The following is a 27430-nucleotide window of genomic DNA, read 5'->3' as shown; positions in this document are numbered from 1 at the left end:
TCGTCAGTGATAGGATCAAAATACTTAAACAATTAAAGTGAATTGATGTTCCAACCAATTGGGAACTAATTTCCTATTTCGTAGTAAACAAAAATTGCATGCACAACTTTAGGTCTATTGGTTTATAACACGTACTTACATTCCCCCATTTGAATGTCATCGTTTTGGATATATCAAACCAACGTGACCATTCATATATTTGTGGACACAAAACTACACACCACAAAAGCCATTAATTAGTTTTTTTATAATATGATTTTCTTTTTTTCTCTTCACCCTTTTCGCCGATGGGACTATTTCAATGTCATTTACGTTGGCCATTTCTCCTTTCGGGACCATTTTTCCACGTTGTTACGGGAGAAATTAAAGAGTTTATTTTTTCTTTACCCAAAGAAAATTAAGAGGTAAATTTTAAAGGAGGGCAATAGAGATGAATTGAGTGATGGCGATGACATATACTTTGGTTTTGAACTTTTCTAAACGTCTAAACCGACTATTTCGGCCTAACCATTTGTAAAGTGAACCGACCAAAGATTGAGAGATCAATGTAGATACAGATTTCTACGCGATGAATGTATATATTTTAATTGTCATACATAAATTGATGATCTTGTTTACAATTTTATGGTTGGTCTCTTTGTATAGTAGAATAGAACCAAATCTTGCACCTTAATATATTTATGGTATATATTATTTATCATCCAATTCCAGTCACCCCCTACTCCTAGGATCAGCTACATATTATTATGGATTTCTTATATGTTCTTACACTAGCCAGATACGTTTAAATATGCAATCATTAAAAAATATGAAACAAAAATTACAAATTCATGCATAATAAGTAAACCAACTCATAGTAGTTTAGTGGTTAAAAGGAATACTATTATATGATATCTAGATAGCAAATATATAGACTTTTTAAAAAAATACATTAAAACCTCTATAAATTAATAAACACTATAAATTAATCAATTTTGTTAATCCCAAGTCGGAACAGTGTAAAAAATAAGAAAATTCGATAAGATAATAAGATAATAATTTTTTTGAAATCCTCATGTAAAATATAGTCCCAATAATATCATAAATTAATAATCATGTAAATTTACATATATATATATATATATATATATGCTGATATAGTAAATTATGTTTCCTTTAAACCTCATATCTATACAATAATTGTTATGTTGTATCTTCAAACTATAATGATATAAAATATTCTATAACACTTCATAAAACAGCTAAAACATTTAAAATTTTCAATTTCTAAATATGCATCATTTACATTTTGATAGTTTGATAGACTATTAAAATACAATAATTGATATTCTTATTCATAAATTTGAATATTTATGTCATGTGTATAAGTGAATTTATTTATAATATTTGTAATTCATTGTCAATAATATTTTTTTAATTATTTCAAATTTAATTCTAGTACCATAAAATTTACAACATCCAAAATTCTAATCTTATTTTGCAAAAATTGTCTCAATTCATAATTTTAAAAAATTAAACAATTAAAAATATACTTATAAATTAATAATTATTAATTTACAGTATAAAATAATAATTATTAATTTATAGATAAATTAATATCACTATAAATTAATAAAATGTCTTGGTCCCAACATTATTAATTTATGAGATTTTACTGTACATTAAGTGTGTCACATGATGATTAATAGTTAATACTTAATAGTATAAGTTATTTAATTCGAATAATAACATTCAAAAAAAGGCAAAAAAGGCAATCCTAAAGTTTTGACATATTTTCGTTCAAAATATATATATTTTTTGACACATATTATAATTAAGTATGATTAGAGTATAGTTATACAGTTTCTAATCTGGTTCTTTAATTAAATAATAAATATACAGTAGTCTCAAATGAAAAAATTTCATCATCAAACTGAAAATTTGTTAAAAAAAATAATTGGATATTTAAGTGATACTGGTTTAATCAGTACATATAACTATAGATATATCTTAATAACGTGAATATTATTGTCCTATTACATATTTATTATTTTAAGATTTAAACCCTGGTCATATATAAAAACCGTGTTATTTACCTTTTTCTTACATAAATAATAAATTCCACGTGCTATATTTAAGCAACAGCGATATTTTTCATTGCTTTGTTAAATAAAAAAGTGTAAAATCCACAAAAGCCAGATAACATTGTCCGGCGCGTCTCTCAAGTCATAGCCGAGCCGATAAAAATCATCAGAAGCCAGCTAACCAACTTCTTTTTTGGGTGAATTTTTCTCATTTATTTTCTAAAAATATCGTAAAATAGTGATTGCATTACTACATATGGCGAATTATCAAGGGAAAAAAAAAAACTAAATGTGGCGATTAACAGGATTAAATAATAATGTTTAAATTCTTATCTAATTGCTAGTTTTTGTTGGATGTGTTTGATTTATTGGTGAATTATTTATATTTGGGTACTGGAAATCATCCTATTGTGTGGTATAAATATGTTCAAGTCAATTGTTAAAAAAAACAAAAAGTGTAATACAGCAAACATAATTTAAAGATTACAAATTTCCAAATGATTCTTAACATTACGTACACCAAATTACTCAACACAATAGTTAGATGTTTAAGATAATATCTAGGAGGGAATAAAATAAAATATCAAACAACCATCATAACATAAAATGAAATTTTGCGTAATTAATTTAGGGAATAGTGACATTAAGCTTAGATGAAAAATGGAATTGTTTGGGATATTTACTTAATTTGGTAATAAAGAAGCTTCTTCTACCATGTCCCAATTGCCTCCAATAGTATCTCTTCTACGCTCTTGAAATTTTTAAATATTGAATTATTTTATATAATTCTTTTGGATTCTACTTTACAAAGTAATAATAGCAGTTTTTTCCTTTAAAATGGTAAAATAATATCTAAATGGTCTAAAGTTACTGAAATTTTGTGCGTTTGTTACTATACGTACTTAAGTTTTCTAACAAAATAACATGGTTCGATTGAAACAAAAGTCATGAAATAAGGACTATTCAAAATTAGTAGTTTTCTACATTTGTACACATTATTAGTACATGTACCATAAAATACAAATTTAAGCTCCTGATAAAAGTAAGTCTAAAAATTGTATTCCGCTCTTTATTAACACTTTTGCTTATCTATCTATCATTGATACTTTTCAACAAATGAAAAATGCATCTACATTTAAAACGAACAATGCTAAGATTATTTATAAGACATTTTCAAATTATAGAAATTCTATGGACCAGATATTATTTAAATATAATCTTCACTGAAAAAGTTCGTTTGGGATTGTGCTATTGGATGAATTTAATAATTAAGAGAGTTTTGCCAAAGTAGACACAAGCAACAAAGGTGAATTGTTGAAAAACAAAGTGTCCACTTTCCTCATTATTTTCTTGTTGACTATTTTTCTTTTTCTATATCCTTTCACCAACCACTTAAATTATTGCCTTTGATGTTTATTATTTTTATTTCCTTTCCTCCCAAATGATTACTTGATTCCTTTTTTTTTTTTGTAAGACCAACTAATTATAAAATCATTTTTTGTTATATGTGAATATGTATTTTTAAGTAATAAATGCTCATTATATGTTGCTTGATTAATGATCGAAACCAATTCACACTCGCTGATTTTTTTTTTTGCAAAATTCACACTCGCTGATTAAATGCAAGAAATAAATGAAATTGAAGAAAAAAAAGAGTAAAATTGTTAGGAGTATCTTTAAAAAAGTGCGAGCTAAGGCTACATAAAATCGGTTGAAACACTTAATTATGAATCGAAATCAAAAATTTCGAACAAATATAATTTCGTCGTTGTTATAAAAAAACACAAGTAAATCGTTATCACACTTAATGCTACTTTTGACAAAAAAAAAAAAAAAAAAAACTTAATGCTACTGAGAGTGTTAAATCCAGTACTATATTGTAATAATTGTACCATTAAACAACATTTTCAATTTTTCATCCTTATCAACATATTTTACGTACAATGTATTAGTAACTTTGTATCAAGTATCAACATACATATTTATAGTATACCATTCTAATGCCATCAAATAGATAATACAGTATTAGAATGTTATAATATTATATAATTGATGGCATTATATAAATAATGTTGATACTATTACTAATACAAACTATACAGTATACTCTTCAACATTTGTGTATTTTTATTATTTAATAAACATATAAAACTTTTGCAATTATATTGTATGACCACATCAGTCAACAGAGCTGGTCCAAATCCAGCCGTCTTTCGTATCTGACCAAAGTCCATCAATTATCACTCAAATCGTACTTTTAATTTACATTAGAACTAGTTTGTTTTGTTCTACATAATTAATGTAGCCACCGTCCACAACAATCAATCTCATAACTCATTGCTAATTCAATACAATTACCAAATAAAGTATTTGAGTGTATTGGCCGCAAAAATGACCAGTTAGGAAAACCAGCTAGCAATAATGAAGGTTGAAATAACTAACACACGTCTATCTTAAGTCCTATAAAGAGATATGACTTGGTAAAGTAATTCATATAGAGTATATACACTATAAACTATATTTATCGCAATATACATTTATTGTTATCTCATACTATTATTAACTGCACAACCTTATCTTCAATAGTTAAACACAAATTATCATTATGTATATTAAAAAAATTAAATTTTATCATAAACACAAACTATCTTCAGTTTTTTTCTCCAAAGTTTGTTATTTACACTTTTTTGGTACCATGATTACGCTTTTGTACAAACTATCATAGAAAAGCTGTTAAGCTATCTATATAGAAAGAAAAGTTTGTTTAATGTATCCTTCTCGGACTCGATAATTTGTTTTTCGTTTAAATACAGTAGTACATGATGTACATCCCTCTTGGATACTTTACAAGCGAGAAATCAATTGGATCCCCTTTCGGAAACCAAAGTTGAACAAGAATTTGGGCTCCCATCGTTTTTTGTAACCCAACTGATTTTTTCTTCCAGATACTCATATTTACGTTTTGGGTTTAGCCCAACTGAGTCAATATAATAATATGTTTTTTTTTTTTTCTCATCCGATCAGAGATATATGGCCGTCGTATATTATAGTATATAATAAGTTGTAACAGGCTAACAGCTGGCTATTTGATATCCATATTTGTTATTATCTAAATTGTTACAACAAACGGTGGATTAAAAGTCCAGAAACAAAGAAGCGGTGGATCCGTTGCATGATGCGCCACTAGATTTACGACTACTTTTTACGATTCTATCATGAACTATGAACTAGATACTTTAACTGTGGACTAATATTTAAATATGCATCATGAACTTCTAATATTATTAGCGTTAGTTATGGCAAAAGCTTCTATATATGGATCATCATTTCATGGTAGCCCTCATTACGAATTTTTTTTTGTTAAAAGTAAGTCATTGTAAATAAGTTTGAAGAGTTTAGATTAGAGTTTGATTCCTTTCGATTAATTTTTTAGTTACATTTTATCATCATGAACGTTTTAATAATAGAATTTTAGTTTTCAAAATTTGTGTTAATTTCGGCATATAAAAGCCTTCACTTTTAGTATAAAAAAGATGGCGACGTCTCTTGTATCGGACTCCTTTCGTCATGAACACACTGGAAATAACAAGGGTTCAAAGGAGTTGATCGCACTGTGACTCTGAGTAATATTCTGTGACAAATAAAGAAAAAAGTGGAACTCGCTAACTTTTATTTTTGATACACCGTACGTATATTCAAGTAATTAAATAATCTGACCATTGCACTTGACTGGACAAGTGGACAGCGGTATTGGCAAAACTATCGTACGTACGTTGTTTCTTGTTTTGGAAATAATACTAGAACAAAGCAAGATAAATAGAATCTACTACGGTGCCTGTCCTCAAATTCAAAAACATTAAATACCAGTATACCACTCTTGCAAACCGACAGAAACGTTGTGAATTTATATATATTTCTTACCAAAATAGACAAAACTTGTGCTGTCTCTTACGTCTCCCCTCGAACCGTCTTGGTTTGGTTGGTTCTTTGTATCTTGCATTAGCATGTAGGAAATTATTAATAATTATTTTTAAGTAGTTCAATTGAAGCTTTTAATATAGATGTAGAAACAAACAAAAGTGATGGAACCAAATTGTCCGTGCTGACTATTAATATAAACCATACGAATGCAAAATTTATTTAAAATATTTTGTTTGACCTATTATGCTAACAACCCTATTGGTGGAATGACGCATAATGTTGCCAAAACGCATTCATAATTTATATAACACAAGCTGATTTCGTTCAACTTGTGTACTTTGCGCCGTTGAAACAGAGATAGAAGATTCATGCACGCCGGTTGATTTCATTGCACTTATATATTATTCATGTATCTTGAAAAGTGATGATCAGGACTAGTATATATATTTATATACATTGTATGCATGTAGGTACGTACTTAGACACTGCTCTTGCTCAAATGCATATATACATTCAAGTCCGAGCTGGAGATTTCGCATCTTAGTTTCAATAAACCTCATTCTTTTAATTTTGTTTTCTTCTTTTAATTTCCTCTATTGATATGTTCTATATGTGTTTTTAATGTTTTGCAAAGTGAAAAACTCAATAGTTTTGTTTTGGACTGATGAGTGTGAAGTTTAAAATGCATGGATGTGTTAAAAGGGTTTTCATCATTTGTTTTCCGTGATTTGAACTACATACTTTAATTTCTTATTTTTCCCCTTCATTGTAGATGTTTTAGTTTATGAATCCTCTTGTATTTTATTTTAGTCTTTGCCGAAAAACTGATTTTGAGAAGGAAACAGCTAATTACGGTTATTTTTGTTTCTTTGTTTTATATTTTCATTTACTTACTATACACGATGTGTGTGAATTGATAAATTTTCATGTAGCTACATAATTGCAAGACCAAGTGATCAGAGCTATTGTTATAAGGTAAGCCAAATTAAGAAACCTTTTTTATTTATCACTAATATAATTTTTTACTCCCAATTGTATATACGTAGTAATTGGGGTTAAAAGAAGGAGGGTCTAAACCTGCGTGTTTCTGTTTTGTTAACCCAAGTTTTTGTTTCTGTATTTTAGGGTTCAAGGAAAGTTAATATCAATTTTGTTCAAAAGGTAAAACATCAATGTACGTATACATTGATTCAATATACACTGTATTTTCTTCATCGTCAAGGTATATTATAAACACTAGTTATTTATTATGTATTTTTATTTTTGTTGAATGCATGCATGTTTTTTTTTTTTTCCGAAAAAAGGTGAATGCATGCATGTTGATGTTGTCTATATATGTAAAAGCCATTATTCACCGCAAGTAGGCCGTTGATAACTTACCGTTTGGTAAGTACACTGGTCACTGAATTAGTTCAAGAAATTTTATCCAGTCGGAACATATATTGGTACAACATCTTTTTTTTTTTGGTAAAAATATTTGTCCAAAATCATTTATACTAACACTTACTCCATCTATTTCACAAAAGTGTCATTTTAGAGTTTTTTCTTTGTTTCACAAAAACTGTCAATTTATATTTCCAATGTGATTTTTGACATTATATTTTCTAATTTACCCTTAATTAATCCAAAACTCTTTTTATTAAATTTAAATGATAAATTATTTATTAAATAGGGGCATATATGCATAATTCAAGTTTTTCTTAATTTATGTGAAATGACACTTTTTATGAAACAGAATCAATAATTTGGTATAACAATCCATGTACTTTATATATATATGAGATTCAAATAGAGTTTAATTTAAAGATCATTCTACTTAAATTCGTAAGACGTAATATGTTTTTATGCATGCTAAGTAATTAATTGAAATATTTCCCATAACTTTCATTGTAACTTATTTATTTAATGTAATATATTACCTTTGAATTGTTGGCAGCGAGTTTAAGACCTTTTGAAAATGCAGTTTGGAGAGCTTTGTTTCACGTATTGTAAATTAGTATTTTATTCACCTGTGAAAAAAAAAATTATTGTAAAATTTAATATTTCGTCTAAAAAAGTTAACTGTTGGGCTTAATATCTCGTCTAAAATAGTTAATTATTGGGCTACAAACACGATTACAAATTAATATTTCGTCTCAAAGGTGTAAAATTTTAAACCATCAGCAAAATCAGTTCTGGTTGAGTTGACCAAAAGGTCCAAAAGGAAAAGAAAAGGTAAAATGAGGATAAAATAAGAAGGCTGGTTGTGGTAAAAAAGGTAAAAGAGAGAGCCGACATAAAGTGTCTGAATGGTACAACGTATTTGGTTGTGCGGGTAAAGCGGTTTTATTGTGTGGTATAGTTCAATTGCGGTTCGTACAGGAGAAAAATATTGCAGGATAAGTGCGGTTTATAGAAAATAAGTGATATGAAATAATGTTTGATTGGTGAAAAAACTACTAGCAGTATTGTTAATAAGAAGATTGTTAAACATGTTGTTTTACTTATAAAACAATATATTCGGTTATATACACACACATATATATATGTATAGTATTTTGAAAAAATGATAAAGATATGAAACGATAAAATTGTACAATTTTGTATATAATTCAATGAAGATGTATAAATTTAAAATTAAAGTAAACTGGATAAAAAAAAATTAAAAATAATATATGGAAACCCCATGATTTATTATATACTTAACAGTTTATATTAATATGTTTTTTATTTATATAAATCTGTTTTTTATTTATAGAAATCTTTTTTTTCTATATTAAAAACTTATTATTTAACATTTTTTAAAGAAATAAAGTCATAAATTAATTAAATAAAACAAGTAAATAATTATTTTGCTTTACTAAATGCGTTTTTTAAATAATACGCTGGATAATTGATATTCATGCAGTTAATTTACCTTGTTGTGAAAAATGCACTTAGTTATTTGCACTTTTTGAAGAAAACACAAACCACTCAAATAAACTTGTGACTGGTAACATTAGCTATATTTTTTTTTTAACTCGGCAAATAGGCAGTTCATAGTGCTTCCAATCACTGCCAAAGAAAAACTGAAAAAGAAAAAGATATGCGACGGTAAATGGTAAAGTACCTACGGTAAGAAAAAAAAAAAGGAAACTCGATAATCCCGTAAAATCGAAAAAAAAAAAACAGAGACGGCTAGAGAAAAAAAACTGGTATGCGACGAGGAGAAGTCGCCGACGGAAGCGAGAGGCTAAGGCCGTAGTTACGCGCGACGGTATTAGTCTCCCGCGACGTTGATTAGTGTCCTCCGGAGGATACTTATGTGATCTTTTGTAAGATTCTTGTAAGTAATTGATCTCATATGCTCTGTATCAAATTCGATAGACTTTTTTTGTAAGACTCTTTTAAGTTCTGATATAAATGATTCTTATAAACAAGCACTTTGCTTACTTGAATCGTAATCACCGTTTGATCGAAAAATTACTGTAACCATCGGTAGACGTTGTACAGATACATAATTTGTGATGAATTTCGATTATTATTATTTTTTGTCTAAGTTTTGATAAAATTGATTCTTAATTATATAGCACTTTGCTTACATGAACACCGTTATGTCTCAACTTATGAACTATTTGTGCTTCTGTTCTTACATGAATCCAAAAATCTCACGTTTTTTTTTTTTTTAAACTGATTCAACAAACAATGGTTGATTTACAATATCAAGAAAGCAGAGAAACTAATTACACACATATATGTTTCTAATTAAACTTCTAAGTATATTACAACCACTGCATGAGAAAACAGAGATCGAAAGGCATTAGGGAAAATAAAAAAAGTAACATCTTATAATATTTTTCATTGAGCTGTTTATGTGAATGTGAATATAAACAGTGGAAAAATGTTCTTTTGTGATACTTTGGTGATATTACATAGATTAGATACATCAAGAACGGATGCACATATATAAAGGACTACTAAAATCCACAAACGGGAAGCTTAATTATTCAAAAGACGAAACCATGAAAATTGCCTTGTTGAGTTCTGTGGTTTGGTTGGTTGGTATATCTCGTCGCCATCATCATCTTCAGGGAATGCTCTTCTTTATTGTATCAATGAACCTTTGCTGTATAAAATCGTTGCTTGAGATGTATTCAAGAAAATCGTTGAAACTAAACTCTCCGTAGGCAGGTGCATTGTTGTTTTCGTTGACGAGCTTCGGTGCTGGGCTTATTTTCTTATGCAGAGGTAGACTGTGTAGACTTGCAAAAGACAGCCTTTTGACATCTTTGTTCACTGTCACACGATGAATCACGCTCTTGTATATCCCGTTGCTCATCACTTCTACTTGATCTCCCAGCTGAACTATCAAAGCTCCTTCAATGTACGGTACGCTGACCCAGTTTTTGTTGCAGTCCATTATCTGGAGCCCCTGGCTACTTTGGAGTAAGATGGTCAGTGAGCTGAAGTCTGAGTGTGGTGGCATTCCCAAGGCGATTTCAGGTTCTGGACATGTTGGATAGCAGTTCACTGCCATGACTTGCGACCCTTCTTCAATCTCTTCTTGTAAGTAAGTTTTCTCCAGTCCAAGGCTTTCTGCTATAGCTTCTATTAGTTGCTTATGTAGCACATGTGTTGCCTCTGAGTACTTGCCCACTTTATCCCTGAAAGGACGAGGGAGTAAATCAGAAAATAATATAAGTTTTTCATTCTAAGAGAGAGCTAGGTTTCAGATAATGAAGCTGGCCTAAAGATATGTTTAACTTACTTGTAGCATGGAGGATTTGATGGCCACATATCAATCCACTTTGAGAGTGGATGAGAGTAATGCTTGATGAAATCTCTCCAGTAGTGAACACTGTCTGTTGAATGGTTAAGGCTTGTGCCATACCTTACTGGCTCATGAACATTTGCAGACACAAGAAGCATCTTCTCCTCCACAGGTAAGTCAAAGAACAATGTTGCTGCGTCTAGGGCATCTTTAACCACTGATGATGGTGTTCCATGGTTTATAACCTGTAGGGAAGTATAAACGTTATGGCTTTATCTCTTAGTTTTTTTAAAGAATAAGATGGCTTCAAGTATAGAAAACATGCATGCATGCAATTTGTGTTTTCATTTAAGACTGGGATTGAGGATTTTGTCTTTTCTTTATTCTTCTTTCCCCTGTTCAGGGAGTTTGTTCCACATGACATTAATGCAAGAAGACAATAGCCGTCTTTCTAATTAGTCATATATCCAAAGTGTGATTGGTAGAAGCGATAAGCTCACTCTAGGACTAGTTCTAGTGACTGGGCATGGGAACGTTTAGACTGAATTGATGAAAACATGGACATGCATGATTTGGATGAAATATAGCTAGCAAATGTGATACCTGAAAGAAACCAAACTCCTTGCAGGCTATGTTGATCTCATGGATTGCACGGGATCTAAGCGAAGGTTGGTGTAAAAGAGAGAAATCAATGACAGGAAGTGTAGTCTCAGTGGTGCCTAAGCTTGAACCAAGAGCTGGCCTTTGCGATGGGGGAAGAACGTAACGATCAGGGACTTGAGGCACACCCGAATTGGTAAGTGCCATTGCACTTGTAAAAGAATCGTCTAGCAAAGTCTTTTTTGTTTCCTCCATTTGTGTTTGCTTTTTAGAATTAGCTTAGCTAGAATGATTCTCTGGTAAGTAATCTCAGCTCCGTTTTATTTATTACTACTACAGAGTATGCAACATGCATAGCGTGTATATATACATGTAACATATACGGTTTAAGTGCTTCTAGAAGTATATACTTTTTCTTTATACAAGTATCCATTAAATATATATATAAGTCGACATTTTCTTATATTCATTTTTATTTTGTTTTATTTTGCTCGTTCGCTTACGGTTTTGGAAACAACCTGCAGCTTCATCTTTACATTAAATGAAGTGTGACAGATCAAATTGTGGGATATGGATGTGAATTATATGAAAGCGTATTGACACGTACAGTACGTCTTCATTAAGTTGCATCTTTTTGCTGTTCTGGATGGCTTTATACATATTATTATATAGTCCACATGAGGATATGACAGGTCTAAAATGTCATATATAACCGGTGGTTTTGTTTGGACCTTAGAACCGGGGACTAGGTTTAGCAACTCGTTTTCTGTTCAGGGGGCAAGATAGTCTTCTTAAGTTAACGGATCAGATCAAAAGTACAATAACGTGTTCTCTGGTTTTAGGTTTACCGCCATATTCATAAAACAAAAGGTGAAGGATATTTTGGTTTCCACTTTTGGGAAGAGAAAAAAAAAACATTATATGAGTGTTGACGTCAGTAAAGAGGATGAGTATCGGTCGAGATTCATGGACCCAGCACTAAATAAGGATGTTGTAGTCACTACTGGTTACTTGTATCATTTATTCTAACATGTTAGTATACTACAAAATAAAAATAAAAATAAAAAAAAATAAAGAAACGGTATTTAAGGGTGTTGAGAATTGGGAAAATAAAGATGCATGTTAAAATGCATCTGTACCCCAAACCCAAAGAGATGTCTAATGCTGAGTTGGTCTTTCCTCTGGTCGAAGGTGAAGAGTTCCTCCTCTAGCGTTGGAGGAGAGAGAGAAGTAAGAAACTACTTCTGACATCATTCGTATTCTATAGGCCATCTGCATTCCGGGAATACATGGGGTGTTCTAAGTTTTTTTAAAATAAAAAATATAGAGAACAGTGGTTGAAGAACATGTTGGTTCTTGATGTAGAACTGATTTTGGGCCAGTTCTTAGGTGACGTGGCAACTCGTGAATGGATACAATTTTTTGCAAAGCAGAAAACATTTATTTGTTTTGGAGGAATTTTAGTATAAGTTTTTTAAGTTTGCAATTTAAATGTTATTTTTTAAAGTTTTTAAAATTGTAATATGTTTAAGATTATTATATTATTAAATCTAATGATCTTAAACATATTTTTTCAAAAACCAACTTCTTAACAAAATATCTAAACCAATGATCTTAAGAACACCTAACAAAGTTATCGAAGATGCCCTTCGTAGACAAACTACTAGAGAGATCATTATTTATTTATTTTCTATAATTGAATCAAAAACTCGTTTGGTTAAGTTCTTTTATGGGCCGAAAGAAATGGGCCGATTATGATAACGGGATTTGATGGTGGGAGTGGAGTAGCAGTTCTTTTGTTCTTTTATGGAGGTGAAGGATATTCATAAAACAAAAGGTGAAGGATATTTTGGTTTCCACTTCTCGACTCTACATGCTTTCATAATTGGATCATTTTCATTTGCTAGGAAGTCGTAAGTTTCGATTTGCCACGACTTTTTCTGAGTCATTTTGGATCTTTTTTTTGTCATTGACGTGTATAGCTTAACAAGACTATGTTAATTGTTATGTATGTAGCTGTCACGGAAATATTGGGTAAACAATTTACCTTTCTAAAGTAACTATTTCCAAACGTGGTTAAAAAAGAACAAGATTTGCTATATATAGTATTAAGAATAAAACCAATTCAACATGTTTTAACTTATAATATTATAATACAAAATTCCATCATATTATTTAATTACGAATGTGATACATATTATTTAAGTTTTATTTTTTTCTCCCCCTTTTGAAGCTAATGGATGACACGATAATAATTAATCAAAGCTCAACATGGTACGCTCTGGACCGCCTCTAGAAGACCCCTCTAAATTTTGTTCTTTTTTACGATCTCCTAAAATCTGTTTTGGTCAAAATAAGTAAGTTGATAGGTAATAAAATACTTAAGTGATTATACTATTTGGTTTATGTTCTTTCATAATTGACCATTTCGCTTTTATGAGTTACTATCAAAATTGTTGGCTTCCTATGTATGTATCAATGTATGTATTCATATTTTTCGAATATTGTAAAGATTTGCTTCACACCTAACACCATATACCCATCTTTGGTCATTGACAAGTATATTAGAACGTGTTAGGCATCTTCCTACTATTTTGATATTACCTAATTCCCAATTTTATTACAAATTTTTAATTTCTATAAAAGTTAGGATGTCATTTTGAATATATATCTGTTCATCTTTTTGTTCTTGTACAACTTATGACCCAATGCCTTCGGCGATTATTTCCAATCTGATTACTTTTGAATAATGAACTTAGTCTATGGTCAAACACCTTGCTAATGCACAAACCATTGACACAATAATGAGTAGTACATAAAACCCCTTCATATGTTTTGTGATTCAACAAAGAAATCTTAATTTAAGGAGTTATATTGATAAAGTCTTGTTCAAACTCAATCTACACAAAACCCCCCATTAAAAAAAAAGTTTGAATGGGTGAGAATAATTATATACCAATTAGACAAACAAAATATAAAATCAAAAGAATACTACATGAAATCACATATTTGAAAACATTGTTGTGATTCAGCCGTGTACACATTTAATTGTATTTTTGTCTGAGATTCTAGGAGAAAAAATATAGCTAAAATTCTTTTCTTCAAATATACTGTTTTTAAGGCATACGAACAAAACTTGTTTTCAGGAAAAAATATTTAAATTTCTAACTTGTCTCCAGAATCTGTAACATGTTAATTAAGTGATAGACACAATACATATTCTTGTCAACTAATAAATACAATAGTTATGATCGATATACATTATCTGCATCGTACTTATATTCATACTAGGTGATACCCTGTGCTACAGCACGAAATTAAATATTTTGTTAGTTATTTTTTTTGTAATTTGTATTTTTTTAATGTAGTTTTTTTTATTTTGAAGTATTTTCTTTGTTTGTATAGTGTTTATTAGTATATTTGGGGTTATATAGTGAATTGGAAATCTTAATAGAGTAAGTAGTTTGTAGAATATAGTTTTTCACAGAAACAGATACACCGCAATATTGGATAATAATTTTGTAAGATAATAGACACTCCGCAATATCGGATAGTAGTTTTGTAAGAGGATAGACACATCGCAATATCGGAAAGTAGTTTTGTAAGAGGATGAATTTTTTTTTTTTTTGGTTTGTCGTCAAAACAGGAGAAGTTGCTTGTTAAATTTTAGTGTGAGATATTTCAATAGTTAGGAAACCATTGTATTTATAGTGAGATTAATTATATTTAGGTTATTATTTATAAGTTAATATTTGATATATCAAATCTCAGCAAAATTGTGAAAAACCCAATTTAATTTATAGTTTGATAAAAATACATGTTTTAACGGATTTAACTCAAACTTTTTATATATTTTAAAACTTTTAAGAGTAAAAATATTAATATTACTTAAATATTTTATATAGATTTTCAATATATTATAATATTTTAAACTTTTGACGGAGTTCAAATATTTATAATAATTTAAACATTCTATAAAAGTTTAAATATTTATAATATCTTAAACTTTTTAAAAAAACGTAAATATATTATTTTATGTTTACTTTTAAAAGTTTAAATATGCTCAAATATATAACCAAATTAAACTGTTAAATTTGGATACCTGATAAATCAAGCTTCTTGCTCATTTATACTTAAAACATATTAGTCATATATTTATAGTGATTATCAACCATATTCTAAAATATTTAGTCGATGTGGGATATACAATACACCTTTTTTATAAATTAGTTTACAACTTTACATATATATAATTTCTGCGTTTTTTATTATTTCCATCTATACTAATCATAATTAATTATTATAATTTTGTTAAGGAAATATTGAAAATCTAAACTAAATGATGATTTTTTTATATTTAATTGTATTAAGTTGATTTGTTGTTTCCGTAAATCACAATATAAAAGCAAATCAAATAAGTTTACATATATATACAATTTCGTATTTAATCTATTAATTATTTTGGAAACAACAAAGTCACAATTGATAAGTATTAAAGATTTCTCATTAATATTAATATTCGTAATAATTATAGGGATTAAGTATTGTAGTAGTTAATATTTGATATTACTGAAACCATTAAATACTCTGATACCAGTTTCCTTATTTATAGGGATTATACCTCTGTTTGGTTGTGTGTTTAACTATTCTTGAATCAAATAACATACATGATCCAAAAATTATTAATCTGGAGAACAAACAGATCCACAAATTTTGTTTCTTTTATTTTCGGTTCAGAGAGGATCCGCGTCCCGACCCGGTTAGTTTTAAGTGATCGACCCAAGGGTATAATGGTCATTTAGATAAATCAAAACTATAAGTTAATTTAATTAAATTAAGTGATTTTCTAATCATTTTTTTAATGAAAAACCTACTAAAACAAAAAAATCATGGTCCAATTTAAATATAGTGAATACTTTAGCTTTAATAGAATAGATTAACAAACCCATGTTCTCAGTACACGTTTATGTAAAAAAACATAAAAAGCCAAATAGGAAGAAGCCGTCAAATAGGGTGATGGGTTTATATATAATTTACATCAAAGAAAACCATCAACCAATTCGATTAATTTGACGAATTTTTTTTTTTAAAAGAACAATTCGATTAATTGATCCATTCCTTTATTATATTTTTGTTTGAATATATAAGACTATAAGAGCATAATAGTTACGCATCATGACAATGTCTTAGAAAACAAAGAAATGAATAAAAATAAAACAAAAAAAAAATGAAAAAGAAAGGATGAAGTTGTTGAATGAGTTGGCGAGGCGGCGACTTTTTCATACATTCTATTTACTTAATTCCCATAGTCTTCCTCACATATCTTTGTTATATAATAAGACACCATAACCATTACTTCTCTTCATACTCTCTATCTTCTATACACATCTTTACAATAATTGTCTTTCTTCTAATCACAACATGGCAATGAATGGTTTAACCAAGATGGCTGCAATTGCTCTTCTCCTGGTCATGGCCATCGTCCCAGCCGCAGTCGCTGTGACTCACACGGTCGGAGACGCTTCTCAATGGACCAGTGGTGTGGACTACAAAGCTTGGGCTACCGGAAAAACTTTCAGAGTTGGTGACACTCTAAGTAAGTTATTGTTGTTCGGTCCCGTTAACTTATATATATTCAGGCTCAAACTGAAGTTTTGTAATTAGTAATCTTAAAATTTAGTTTCATATTTTCTGGCTTTGGGGTTTATGATTTAATCTGATAACCAACCTGAAAGTAAATATAGTTTTGACGAAATCGAGATAACGTATTACGCAATGAAGCTCTCTCTACTTAGGGTTTTGTTTCTTAATGTTCTAATATTTTTATATGAATGGAAAACGCAGAGTTCACGTATGGTCTTTCACACTCAGTGAACGAGGTAAACAAAGCCGGTTACGATAGCTGTGGAGGCACACCAATCGATACCCATTCTGGTGGAGACACAACAATCGATCTCGAGACAATAGGAACAAAGTACTTCATCTGCCCTACCTCTGGTCACTGTGAAGGTGGCATGAAGCTAGCCGTTACTGTCGTAGCCGCTTCTACCGGACCTCCGGCCACTCCTTCTCCCCCATCTTCAACTCCGGAAACTCCTACCAAACCGGGCTCACCGTCGGCTGACGGAACACCCCCGACCACACCCACACCTGATTCAGGGTCAACTTCTCCTCCTCCACCAAAGCCAAGTGGTGCGTCTAAGGGAGTGATGAGTTACGTTTTGGTCGGAGTCTCGATGGTTTTGGGCTATGGTTTGTGGATGTAATTGGTTTAGAGAGCCAGGGTGGAGTCAGTGCTTTTGCTTTTTAATTATTTGGGTTTTGGTTGTAACTTTTGTATAAGAGAATTTGGGTTTGTGTGCCACGTCGTCCGAAGCACTTCATTATTCGTAGGATTTTATTATTCGGCATTTGATTATCGTTATCATGATCATCACATTCACTTCTTCTCTTGTTGTATAATAAAAATATTATTAATTTCCATCTTCTTTTCCATTCGTGAGGAACCACTCTCCAACATTCGTGATCATACGTTCTTTTCTGAATTCTCCATATATTTTATCTTTTTGGTTTTGGAATCACATGTAGAGTAGTTCTTCCTCAACCTTCCCCCTCCGGATTCATTATGACTTCTGAGTAAATTAATTAATTTCATTATAATATTATGTTGTCTATAATGGCTGAATCAACAACAACTAAGAGACATTAGCAATGTTTATTCAAATGGCAGTTGTTACTGGAATAAGAGATTATATAAAGGTATGCAACTTGGCATAGTTAATTACTATTAGATTAGCTGTACAAAAAGCTTTAGATATGTACATTGACGATATATATATTGGTTGCAAATTTAACTACCCTTGGATATAATTCAGGCAGGGTATAGTATAGATCAAATTAGGTTGTCTTATTTTTTTTTCTGACAAATTTTGTTAAAAGACACAAGCAGCCGAAAACGAGAATCATGGTAGCATTGGATTTTTATGCAGAGTACTCCTGCCACCAAATATGATTGGAAAAAAAATATTAGAAGCTTGCATGATCAAATTCATGTCCTTAATTAGTCAATCAAAAAATCTACGTCCAATTTTTAGACCACATGAGACAAGATGTGCAGAACACAAACCTGAAGGCAATGCCAATGGAATTTGACCCTAATTAAGAGTGTCTTTTAGGGACATAAACCAAATATATTAATCAAGAATAGGCGACTTTTTCACATATTCCCTTAAGCTTAATTTTTCTCATTCGTCCTTCTCACGCCTCTCGTTATATAAACCATTAAACCAACACCATTTCCCTATTTCTCATCTTTGCATACATTTGTTAATTAACATATCTCTCCAAGTTCAAACCAAAACATGGCAACGAATGGAATTTGTCCAAGATGGCTGCGGCTATTCTTGTCCTAGTCATGGCCCAGCGGCAGTCGCTGTGACTTACACTGTTGAAGACTCTAGTCAATATGGGCCAGGAGTGTGGACTACACAGCGTGAGTAATCGGGAAGACTTTCAGGGTTGGTGACACGCGAGGAATTTTTTTGAGATAACTTATTGCACAAGAAAATTCTAACTTCTTTTCAGCCAAGTGGAAAATGCTTTACTAACGGTTTGAAACAGAGTTCAAGTACGGTCCTACACACTCAGTGGTTATGTGGTCAACAAAGCCGGATATGATGGCTGCGACGGCTCCTACGCATCTAAAAATTTCTCCAACGGAGACACCAAAATCGAACTCAACACGGTAGGAACAAAGTACTTCATCTGTCGTACACCTGGCCACTGCATCAGTGGCATGAAGCTAGCCATCCCACTGATGAAGTTGGAGTGGGAGGAGGGATGATCCCAGTCATCACCACCCCTTCCCTCCTCCCACTCCAACCTCACCGCCGCCCTCACTTCCTGTCGCTCCTCCTCCCACCTCAAAAGAGGAGTCGCCGCCATCTGATGGAACACATGGCCAATTTGAAATTCTCCATTTCACGGTTGTTATGGTCACCAAGGTTTAGGAATCACAGAGCATTCGTGTATTCCACGTGATGATTGTGTAATTAAAATGAACTTAATAACAGATTAGTCAGACTTGTAAATCTGATATTTATGTTCGTTGGTGAATAAATCGTGACTACTTGTGAAGGCCATCTCTGTTATCCGCGCACAATATTCACAGCTAGAAACAATAAAAGCTTTCAATCTTAGCATTTTCTTAAATACACAAACAAATGAATCTTAACCCCATGTAAGAGTCCTTGCTTTTGAATTTAGAGAAAAACCAACTGATTTATTATCCATTCCCACACACTGACACCATTACCCAATCGTCTTACGTACATCAATCAACACTAAGAAACCTAAACAGTTGCTAGAAAACAAACCCATTTTAGCTAACACACTCCTTGCAACCAAAAACTCCCAAACAAACTGACATTTATGATTTATGGCAACCTCTCTCTCTCTCTCTCTTTTTCTTGTTTTTTAATATAACAAGTAACTACTCGGTGTTGGAGTTGTTTCTTAGCACCACCAAACACAAGAAAAGGTCAAAGAAGCGAAAGCATTGACGATGAAAAGTAAAGAGTGAACAGAGCAACCTCGTGTTATTAAAGTGGTTAGAAACTCTTCTTCTTATTATTTATTATCATCATAAGGGCTGTTGAGTGAGAAGAGCGTAGGAGGGTAAATCCTCAAGATGCATAATGTCTTCCAGCATCAGCTCTCTCTCCAGCTGTCTCCTTGTTGATTTCATCACCGTCTGTTTCACCCACAATAACATCATCTCATATTACCAAATTAAGTAATATATTGTTATGACCAAACAAAATATCTTCTCTTTGCAACAGGTTCTTACATTGAACTCCATGTATGAGGCGCGCATTGAAAGCCATTGCTGATCCATTAGCTTGAATGCAATGCAATAAAGAAGGTCAAAGGCATATTCGTTCTCTGCCACCAAAAAAAACACACACTTATCTAAATCAGTGTCAAAATCCAATTAAAGCACAATGCGTGCAAAAAGGCTTTTCAATTTGGCATTGTGTGAGAGATTACCAGAAAGAAACTTCAGAAAAGTTGCCCCAACAATTGTTCGTGGCTTTACTGTAAGAGTTTAAAAGGATATAATTAGTGAACCCATTTAATTATCTCAATACACTACTACTTATTATCAGAATGACAGGCAATCAGCAATTTTGAGACTGCTTCCTAATGCATGCAAGAGGATTCTATAGTAATGGATTTCCCAATTTTATGGCTTGAGAAGTCAATAGCAACAATAATAACAATCATGAATCACGATAAGTAAATTCCGGTGACTGTGTATACCTGCTTCAAGGTCGAGCATTTGTATGAGCATGAATGTTAAGTTGATACCAGCAACAGCAAAGGGGTATTCCCACACAGATCGATCCCCAACCTGCTTCCTCAGAAGGTCCTGAAAGGATTTCTGCAGCATATAGACATGTGGCGTTTAAAACTAAGTAACGAAAGTGCAAGTGAAGCAGTGTCAATGTGTAATCGAGAAATATCTGATGCATGTTAAATGTAATTTTTGAAGGAAATTTAGCTCATTCTTTTTCTGAGATGCTTGTATCTAGTATATAGGTATACCTGAAAGTTCCTAGCGAAGTACAGCAAGTTTTCAAGAGATATGAAACCACCACCCCTGCCAGATGCACTGTAAGTTAAAGTGTACAGCTGCAAGAATAATTATAACACAAATGACGAGGAAAGTCAGTATTATACCTAAAATCTGTTGATGGATCTTTGCCCTGCCAACCCATCTCTTTCCATTGCTCAGATATTAATCCATGAAGTTCTTCTTCAGGAAAGGCAAGTTTCCACAGCTCTCTCAGAGCTTCCTAAGAGCGTATAACGAAGCAAAAAAAGTAATCATCAAAGCTGATTTCATTTCGATTTATGATGCTCTCTTACAGTAAAAAGGTCAAGGGATGAAAAGATGCAGCATGCTACCATCTCCAATTGATGATTTAAGCCCAACTTTTTAATGAGAAATCGTAAGAGCTTTAAAACCCTAAAGGAAACTACGGAAAGTGTACCTGATGCAGGGGTATAGTACTATCATAGGCTACGTCAATGCGGCTCTGCAAACTTTGCAAGCATTCCTCCTGCAAGTTCCAAAATAGGGTGGAAGTTATTGGATACTTGTAGCCACCAAATGACAAACACTGTTATGTTATTGTAGTGAACTGGAACAGTGGAAAAAATGAGTACCTGAGCAGGTGTTAGATCAAACGTGGAATTTGCGTCACTATCTCTTCTCTGAGCACAGACACAGGATAGACCCCTGCCTAACCAAGCTGCTGATGGCACAGCCTCAGCTGTAAGTAAACAAATTAAACTGGCATCAAAATGGAGCTTCAAATGATTTTCAGAAATTGATTGAATGTCTGAAGTAAGTATAAACCCGCTACTCTAAATCTCTAACACATACAACTAATTTACTAAGCATAAGAAGACTACAATACCACCATAAATATATACTAAGGTTTTAACACACATACTCCTTAACTTTCATCTTTCACTACCTAAACCCTAGAAACAAGCTGACTAATCAAAGACATAGAATCCAGAAACCAAGCAATGGGCTCAGAAAACTCATTAGCATGAAACACAAAAATTTCACCGCAGAAAGAACAAATGCAACCACCAGTGAAGATAGATAAAGGGACTGAGAGATGTAGAAATCTCTATGAAACACTTAGAGAGATGAAATTACCAGAAGATGGATTGTAAACGGTTCCTCGTTCGAGACCCTGAGAAATCCTCCTGACAGCTACGAACGAGCCTTCTCTATCATCCATCTCTCCGATTCACCTCAGAATCTTCCCATCTCTTGTATCACCCTGCGAACAATCAGATAGCTTCATCAGCAAAAAAAAAAAAAAAAAAAAGAAGAAGAAGAAGTGAGAGAAGAATTCAATCACCGTCGAGAAATCGCGAACTCAAACCAATCGAATCAAAAGAACGATCAACCTCTCGAAACTATGGAAACAGAGAAGAGAGAATCTTGAGCGCAACGAAGAAACAAACTATGGGGTTTCCAAGATCTAGTGAGTGCCGCCGGATTTTATCGGCGATTGAGATAGTAATCGGACGGCGAGAAAAAAAAAAAAAAAAAAAATCTCCTTATTTGGCCGTTTGTTTCTAATATTCTTTAGTTTCCTTTTTTTTTTTTTTTTCTTCTGGGGGTTTCACAAAAAAATAAAATAGGAAAATGAGAATTTTATAGTTACGTCATTGTAACGACGGGCAAGGCTGGTGGGAGAGTACAGGTGGCATATATATTAGGCTGGAGTACCCCCCGCGCGTGTACTTCAATCCTTATCAGCCTCGTCACAAGCTAAAGGTGACAAGTCGGAGAAAAAAAAAAAAAAAGGTGACTGACTGGTTAGGTCACGACGCATTGGTTATTTAATTTTGCCACTTAAGTCAAACGTCAACGACTTCTAATCCTTTTTTTATTAATCATTCATACCCCTATAATATATGACAGAACAAAAATATAATATGGTGGTTGAGCTAAAGCTGTTATAATTAGTTCAACAAAATCATTATAAATGTTATTTCAAATGTCAAATTGCATGTACATAATAATAATGTCATTGTAGTTTTAATAATGAGTTTAAGATCAAAATTACGTAAAAATGTCATCACGGCGCCGGTCGGGGACAATTGCAATAGGCATGGTGGGATGGGATGGGCCATGTTTACGTTTTGATGGGTGAAGTTTAACTAAAAAGCCGGCCTCTGTTATAATTTACTCTCTTTGTTTTTTATGGTCCACGAGATTGTAAATCAATCATATATATATCGAACATGCATGTGACATGTCTCTAAGGAGGGTTTTTTTTTTTGAGTTTAATTTTTATATTAAACTTTTTTTGAAATATGCTGCATTTATTACAGCTGAAAATTCAGAAACAAACTCCTTTTTCACATTCTTTCATTTTTTTGTATAATATTGCTGAAATCTCTAGATTTCTAGAGCTTACGGTACGTGTAATCTATTCTAGTCCACGTGATTTAGCGTGAATGGAACTCATTACTCATGACTGGTCATTAGCATTCAACACTTTGGACGACCACATCATTCACACTCCTTTTCAGAACATTCTTTTCTCTATCCAACTAAATTAACAATTTTCTATTCAATTTGGTTATTTGAATTCTACTTTAGTGTTTTCCTAGATCTCAAAGTATGAATATACAATAGTTTTTATACCTACAAATTAGAAAGCGATTATCCTTTCGTGGTAGGAAAGGAGCACGAACATATATAATTATTGCCACCCCTTTACTTGAACTTTAAGTAATTGCTACAAGCCTACAAGCTTTTTCTATCTACGTGTATTATCAAATACCATACATATCATGTCAGTTTTTTTTAAAAGTTTTTTGTTGGGTTAGCGAATTACATACATATTATTTTCTATGAAAGAAGTCTGATCATCATACATTCATGCGTACGTAATGATCATCATAACTATAATCGCGCGCAAGGAAAAGACTCGAAGCATGGCTCCTCACTTTCAAATAATCATGTCAACTACTTTATCGAATTGTCTCATAAAAATATCTCATATATTGGTAAACCAACCATATAATGCTATCTAGCTCAGATATGAGTTTAGTTTTAGTATTAAAAGTGAAATAATTATACATATCTTATGCGTATGCATGAGTCACTGTATAAAATTGTCAAACCTATTTTCAAACCAAAACTTACAAAACAAAACCTAAATTTTCTAATCAAAAAAATTCCGGAAGATAACATATGACAGACAAAACTATAAGATTGGTCTTGAATGAGTAACATACAATAGTAATTATTGACTAGCAAAACCAAATTTGCAAACTCAACTATTCAAATTAATTATCCTCATTATAGAAACAATAAATAAATAGGAAACTATGAAAAACTATGGCGAGACAACGGGTACAACTACCGTTGCACCAGTTGGAATATATATCTTCTTTTGATTCTCAACACTGATTTACTTTAAGATTTGGTCAAAGCTCTTTAGTTTATGGCCTTCATGTAATGTTTCTCCCGCTGTCGAATTTGTCAACTAATTATTTATTAATATCAATGTTTCTTTCCTTTTAATGTATATATATTTTTATGACTTTCCTTTAGCTTTACGCCAAAAAATAAATTAAAAAAACCTACTCTCCGATGACCTCTGTCTGGTCATGCTTCATTCGCCAATGCATCATTTTTATAGTTTCAAAACAATTATTAGAAACTAAAACCATCAATCCAAAAAATTCGTCTTAATGTTAGTTTTTCAATGTCTTGAACTCTTGATCTATCCAGTATGCATGTAGTATATTAGTAGTACTAATTGATAATTAATTAATACACGAAAAGTTATCAACATTGTTTTAAAAAAAAAGAGATTGAAAAAGTCATGATTACACCTTTTTAAGCTAAAAAAAGAAAGAAAGAAAAAAGACTACTTTTAAAAACACCTCGTGGTCCATTAACTTTGTCGGCCTTAAAGGAAACGTCGATCACCAGTAACCTTCCTAGCCAATCACAGTTTATTTCCCCAAAACAAAAAAAGATGCTATATTGATATTTTCCACCCCTTATTGTATGATCGATCATACTTTAGACAATTAAAAGGCGATATTGAATATTATGGGCCTAGGCCTGTATCAAAGATTTATCTACTTCTAAATATTATGGGCTTAATTCTGTAACAACGGCCCATTTATGTATCAACATTGTTTTCAACGCGATCCAAGTAAATTTTGTGTTTCTCTCATCTTCTTCGATATGATTCTCCAGAAAACGATGCAAACGCCATCTCTCCATCTCTGCAAAAGCTTCACTTCTTCTTCTCCACTCTCATGTCACAACCACAATCTATGCTTTGGATTTCAAAACGCTCTTCTTGTTCCTTCAATCTGCAATCTCCGGCGGCGAAACAATGCCGGCGAGAGAAAAATCGTGGCGCAGGGATCCAGACCAAACGACGGAAATAGCCGTCCGGCGGGAAACAAAGGGAAAGTGACTATGAAAGGTAACAAAGAGAATACATGGAGCGTAGATAACGAAATGGCGGAGAAGGATAAGCGTAAGGTGAAGCCAAAGGGAAGAAGAAGAGGGAAGAGGTTAGGTGGAGGAGGAAGGAAGGGTAAACATGGTAGGGTTTTGGTTTCGGGGACGATGTTGATCGAATCTGAGACTGTTCTTCAAACCCAGGTTTTCGTATTTCTTCAATTTCTCAGATTTCGTCTGTGAAATTAGCTGTATTGTGATTAGAAATTGATTTCGTAGGAACCTGTGATTAAGCCAGTGTGGAGGACGTTTGCGAGTAGTGTGAGTGGGATTTGGAAAGGTGTAGGAGCTGTGTTCTCTCCAATTACTGCAGAGATGGAACCTATTGAAATTGGGAAGAAGAATGAGAGTCTTTATGATTGTTATACTCTTACCAAGATTGAAGCTTTACCATCTCCTTCTAGAGGAGCTACTACTGAGTCTGTGATACAGAGGAAGATCAATTGGGTTACTTTGAATCCTCATGGAGAGTTTTTCCAGGTTGGTGAGAGTAAAGAGGAGATATTGGTTGATCACACTGGTGTAGATAGCCGTTTGCCTAAGTTTGAGTCTTTTAACTTGAAAGCAAGTGATGTCATGGAAGAAGATTCTATGGTAGACGAGCCTGGACTCGTTTACTTTGAGGTATGGCTTATTCTTAGAACCATTGGTTGATCATCTACCTTACATAGTTTTCATGGCAACTACTAGTCTAGCTCTCATTCTCCCTTCTTTTGGCTGAGATAATGGATGTTGTTATTGTCTTTGTGGTGGTGGGGTTAGAATCGGTTTTTGTGCATTGTCTAGGTTTCATCCGTTAATGTTTCCATTTGTGTGATACGCAGGATGGATCATATTCCAGAGGTCCAGTTACAATCCCTGTTGGGGAGATGAGTGAATCGAACTATTACCTCACACCAACTTTCAAGTTTGAACAGGTATGGCTATTTTGGTCTATTTTAATATTGTCAAGTTTGGTTCTTTTCCGCGTTTTGCGAGAAAGGGAATGGCTCATTGCTCCTTCTTCTTGTCCAGTGTTTGGTGAAGGGTTGTCATAAGAGACTGAGAGTAGTCCACACAATAGAATTCGCCAATGGTGGCGCAGATATACAGATAATGAGAGTTGGTGTTTATGAGGAACAGTGGGTTAGTCCTTCAAATTATGAAGAACAAAGGTAACTCCGACCTTTGATTTATCATTCTCTATGGTATGTCAGTATCTCTGACCCTTAACGGTTCATGTCTCAGTGACAACGACGCACCATTGGAGTTGAAACCATTCTCACAGAGGCAACGTATACAACCATCAGAACTGACAGGATCGTGGAAAGTATTTGAAGTAAGTGCAACTCCTCTCTATGGAGATGAAGCCGAATTCGAGCAGCCAGGTGAAAGCACTCCAGTTGTGTACCTATGCACAGAAGCCCTGAAGAGAAGGAATTTACCGGAAACATATGTGTCATTTGGAGAGGAAGAGATGATAGATATGCAAGATGTGTCTGTGATGTGGCTCCCAGGTGGTGTGACTGCTTACGTGGATGTGAAGAAAGATGGAGTCTTGTGCGTTGGAGTTGGATGGTATTCAGATGAAGGGATCAATCTTGTGATGGAGAGAGACTATGATTTGGATGGGAATCTTAAAGAAGTTAGATCCAAATCCGAAATGAAGAGACGATGGACAGAAGAGCCTAAGTAAAAAAAATCCTCTGTTTCAGACTGATGTTTTACTCATTAGTACATATAAGTAACAGTAGCCGATGTTTTTGGTAAAGCAATAAAATTGTCTTTTTTACTAATGGACGTCACCATTTAAACAACCGTACTGCCCAAAAAAAAAAAAAAAAAAGAAAAACCACCGTACTTATGCCGGCGGCGTAAGTTCCTCCGGAGAAAGTTTATCGAACTTGTGCCCTAACTTGGTAATTTGCTTGATAGGCCAATTGGGCCCGAAGTTTAAAAAATTGGGGCTACGGTTTATTACCCACTGGATCTTACCCACATAATTCATTACTTCAATTGTTAGCTTAGCTGGATAATTAATTAATTATCCAC

The 27430-nt window shown here is 32.6% G+C and overlaps 4 protein-coding genes and 2 long non-coding RNA genes across 11 annotated transcripts; 4 read left to right on the top strand and 2 right to left on the bottom strand.

The window, feature by feature from the left end:
- Positions 1–6819: 6819 nt before the first annotated feature.
- LOC104793433 (uncharacterized) lies at positions 6820–8058 on the top strand. The gene is made up of 2 exons (XR_769296.3): positions 6820–6959; positions 7110–8058. It is a non-coding gene; the product is annotated as an uncharacterized LOC104793433 (long non-coding RNA).
- Positions 8059–9132: 1074 nt separating this feature from the next.
- LOC104793431 (uncharacterized) lies at positions 9133–11750 on the top strand. Of its 4 annotated transcripts, none has more exons than XR_002032460.2 (5): positions 9133–9288; positions 10189–10263; positions 10358–10508; positions 10717–10885; positions 11342–11750. It is a non-coding gene; the product is annotated as an uncharacterized LOC104793431 (long non-coding RNA). The 4 variants fall into 4 exon arrangements; XR_769294.3 differs by having other exon boundaries at positions 10358–10512; XR_015560036.1 differs by having other exon boundaries at positions 10130–10190; positions 10358–10512.
- On the bottom strand, positions 9147–11568 carry LOC104793432 (flavanone 3-dioxygenase 3-like). Its single transcript, XM_010519783.3, has 3 exons — positions 11317–11568; positions 10711–10958; positions 9147–10606 (listed from the first exon to the last, which is right to left on the bottom strand). Exons 1-3 carry the CDS (start codon positions 11566–11568, stop codon positions 10030–10032), a joined length of 1077 nt encoding a protein of 358 aa, XP_010518085.1. The 3' UTR covers positions 9147–10029.
- A 4872-nt stretch (positions 11751–16622) lies between the features above and the next one.
- Positions 16623–17796, top strand: LOC104793430 (uclacyanin-2-like). The gene is made up of 2 exons (XM_010519781.2): positions 16623–16909; positions 17158–17796. The coding sequence occupies exons 1-2, from the start codon at positions 16735–16737 to the stop codon at positions 17577–17579; spliced, it is 597 nt and encodes a 198-aa protein (XP_010518083.1). The 5' UTR covers positions 16623–16734; the 3' UTR covers positions 17580–17796.
- Positions 17797–19573: 1777 nt separating this feature from the next.
- LOC104793429 (uncharacterized) lies at positions 19574–22763 on the bottom strand. Of its 3 annotated transcripts, none has more exons than XM_010519779.3 (10): positions 22257–22763; positions 22049–22175; positions 21544–21650; positions 21369–21437; positions 21055–21170; positions 20920–20974; positions 20635–20755; positions 20362–20409; positions 20162–20256; positions 19574–20065 (listed from the first exon to the last, which is right to left on the bottom strand). In XM_010519779.3, the coding sequence occupies exons 2-10, from the start codon at positions 22131–22133 to the stop codon at positions 19955–19957; spliced, it is 807 nt and encodes a 268-aa protein (XP_010518081.1). In that variant the 5' UTR covers positions 22134–22175; positions 22257–22763; the 3' UTR covers positions 19574–19954. The 3 variants fall into 3 exon arrangements, with proteins under 3 accessions (XP_010518081.1, XP_087311160.1, XP_010518082.1); XM_087455034.1 differs by having other exon boundaries at positions 20162–20283; positions 22257–22585; XM_010519780.3 differs by lacking the exon at positions 20362–20409 and having other exon boundaries at positions 22257–22589.
- A 2327-nt stretch (positions 22764–25090) lies between these two features.
- LOC104793427 (uncharacterized) lies at positions 25091–27174 on the top strand. Its single transcript, XM_010519778.2, has 5 exons — positions 25091–25543; positions 25619–26023; positions 26224–26316; positions 26414–26553; positions 26627–27174. The coding sequence occupies exons 1-5, from the start codon at positions 25115–25117 to the stop codon at positions 27072–27074; spliced, it is 1515 nt and encodes a 504-aa protein (XP_010518080.1). The 5' UTR covers positions 25091–25114; the 3' UTR covers positions 27075–27174.
- Positions 27175–27430: the final 256 nt, after the last annotated feature.

The sequence above is a fragment of the Camelina sativa genome, chromosome 6 (assembly GCF_030686135.1).
Source record: "Camelina sativa cultivar CO46 ecotype springtype chromosome 6, ASM3068613v1".
Lineage (NCBI taxonomy): Eukaryota > Viridiplantae > Streptophyta > Magnoliopsida > Brassicales > Brassicaceae > Camelina > Camelina sativa.
The sequence above is the reverse complement of the archived record's forward strand: the minus strand, read 5'-3'. Positions and strand labels throughout refer to the sequence as shown.

What these genes read in the sequence shown, in the direction of transcription:
- LOC104793432 (XM_010519783.3), bottom strand. Translation starts at nt 11,568, where the DNA reads ATGGAGGAAACAAAAAAGACTTTGCTAGACGATTCTTTTACAAGTGCA. An exon ending in AGGAGTTTGGTTTCTTTCAG is followed by an intron (nt 10,959 to 11,316) that starts GTATCACATTTG and finishes ACTTCCCTACAG; the next exon opens with GTTATAAACCATGGAACACC. An exon ending in TCAAATCCTCCATGCTACAA is followed by an intron (nt 10,607 to 10,710) that starts GTAAGTTAAACA and finishes TCGTCCTTTCAG; the next exon opens with GGATAAAGTGGGCAAGTACT.
- LOC104793430 (XM_010519781.2), top strand. Translation starts at nt 16,735, where the DNA reads ATGGCAATGAATGGTTTAACCAAGATGGCTGCAATTGCTCTTCTCCTG. An exon ending in CAGAGTTGGTGACACTCTAA is followed by an intron (nt 16,910 to 17,157) that starts GTAAGTTATTGT and finishes TGGAAAACGCAG; the next exon opens with AGTTCACGTATGGTCTTTCA.
- LOC104793429 (XM_087455034.1), bottom strand. Translation starts at nt 22,133, where the DNA reads ATGGATGATAGAGAAGGCTCGTTCGTAGCTGTCAGGAGGATTTCTCAG. An exon ending in ACTTCGCTAGGAACTTTCAG is followed by an intron (nt 20,756 to 20,919) that starts GTATACCTATAT and finishes TATATGCTGCAG; the next exon opens with AAATCCTTTCAGGACCTTCT. An exon ending in TTTTCTGAAGTTTCTTTCTG is followed by an intron (nt 20,284 to 20,361) that starts GTAATCTCTCAC and finishes ACACTGATTTAG; the next exon opens with ATAAGTGTGTGTTTTTTTTG.
- LOC104793427 (XM_010519778.2), top strand. Translation starts at nt 25,115, where the DNA reads ATGATTCTCCAGAAAACGATGCAAACGCCATCTCTCCATCTCTGCAAA. An exon ending in CTGGACTCGTTTACTTTGAG is followed by an intron (nt 26,024 to 26,223) that starts GTATGGCTTATT and finishes TGTGATACGCAG; the next exon opens with GATGGATCATATTCCAGAGG. An exon ending in CAACTTTCAAGTTTGAACAG is followed by an intron (nt 26,317 to 26,413) that starts GTATGGCTATTT and finishes CTTCTTGTCCAG; the next exon opens with TGTTTGGTGAAGGGTTGTCA.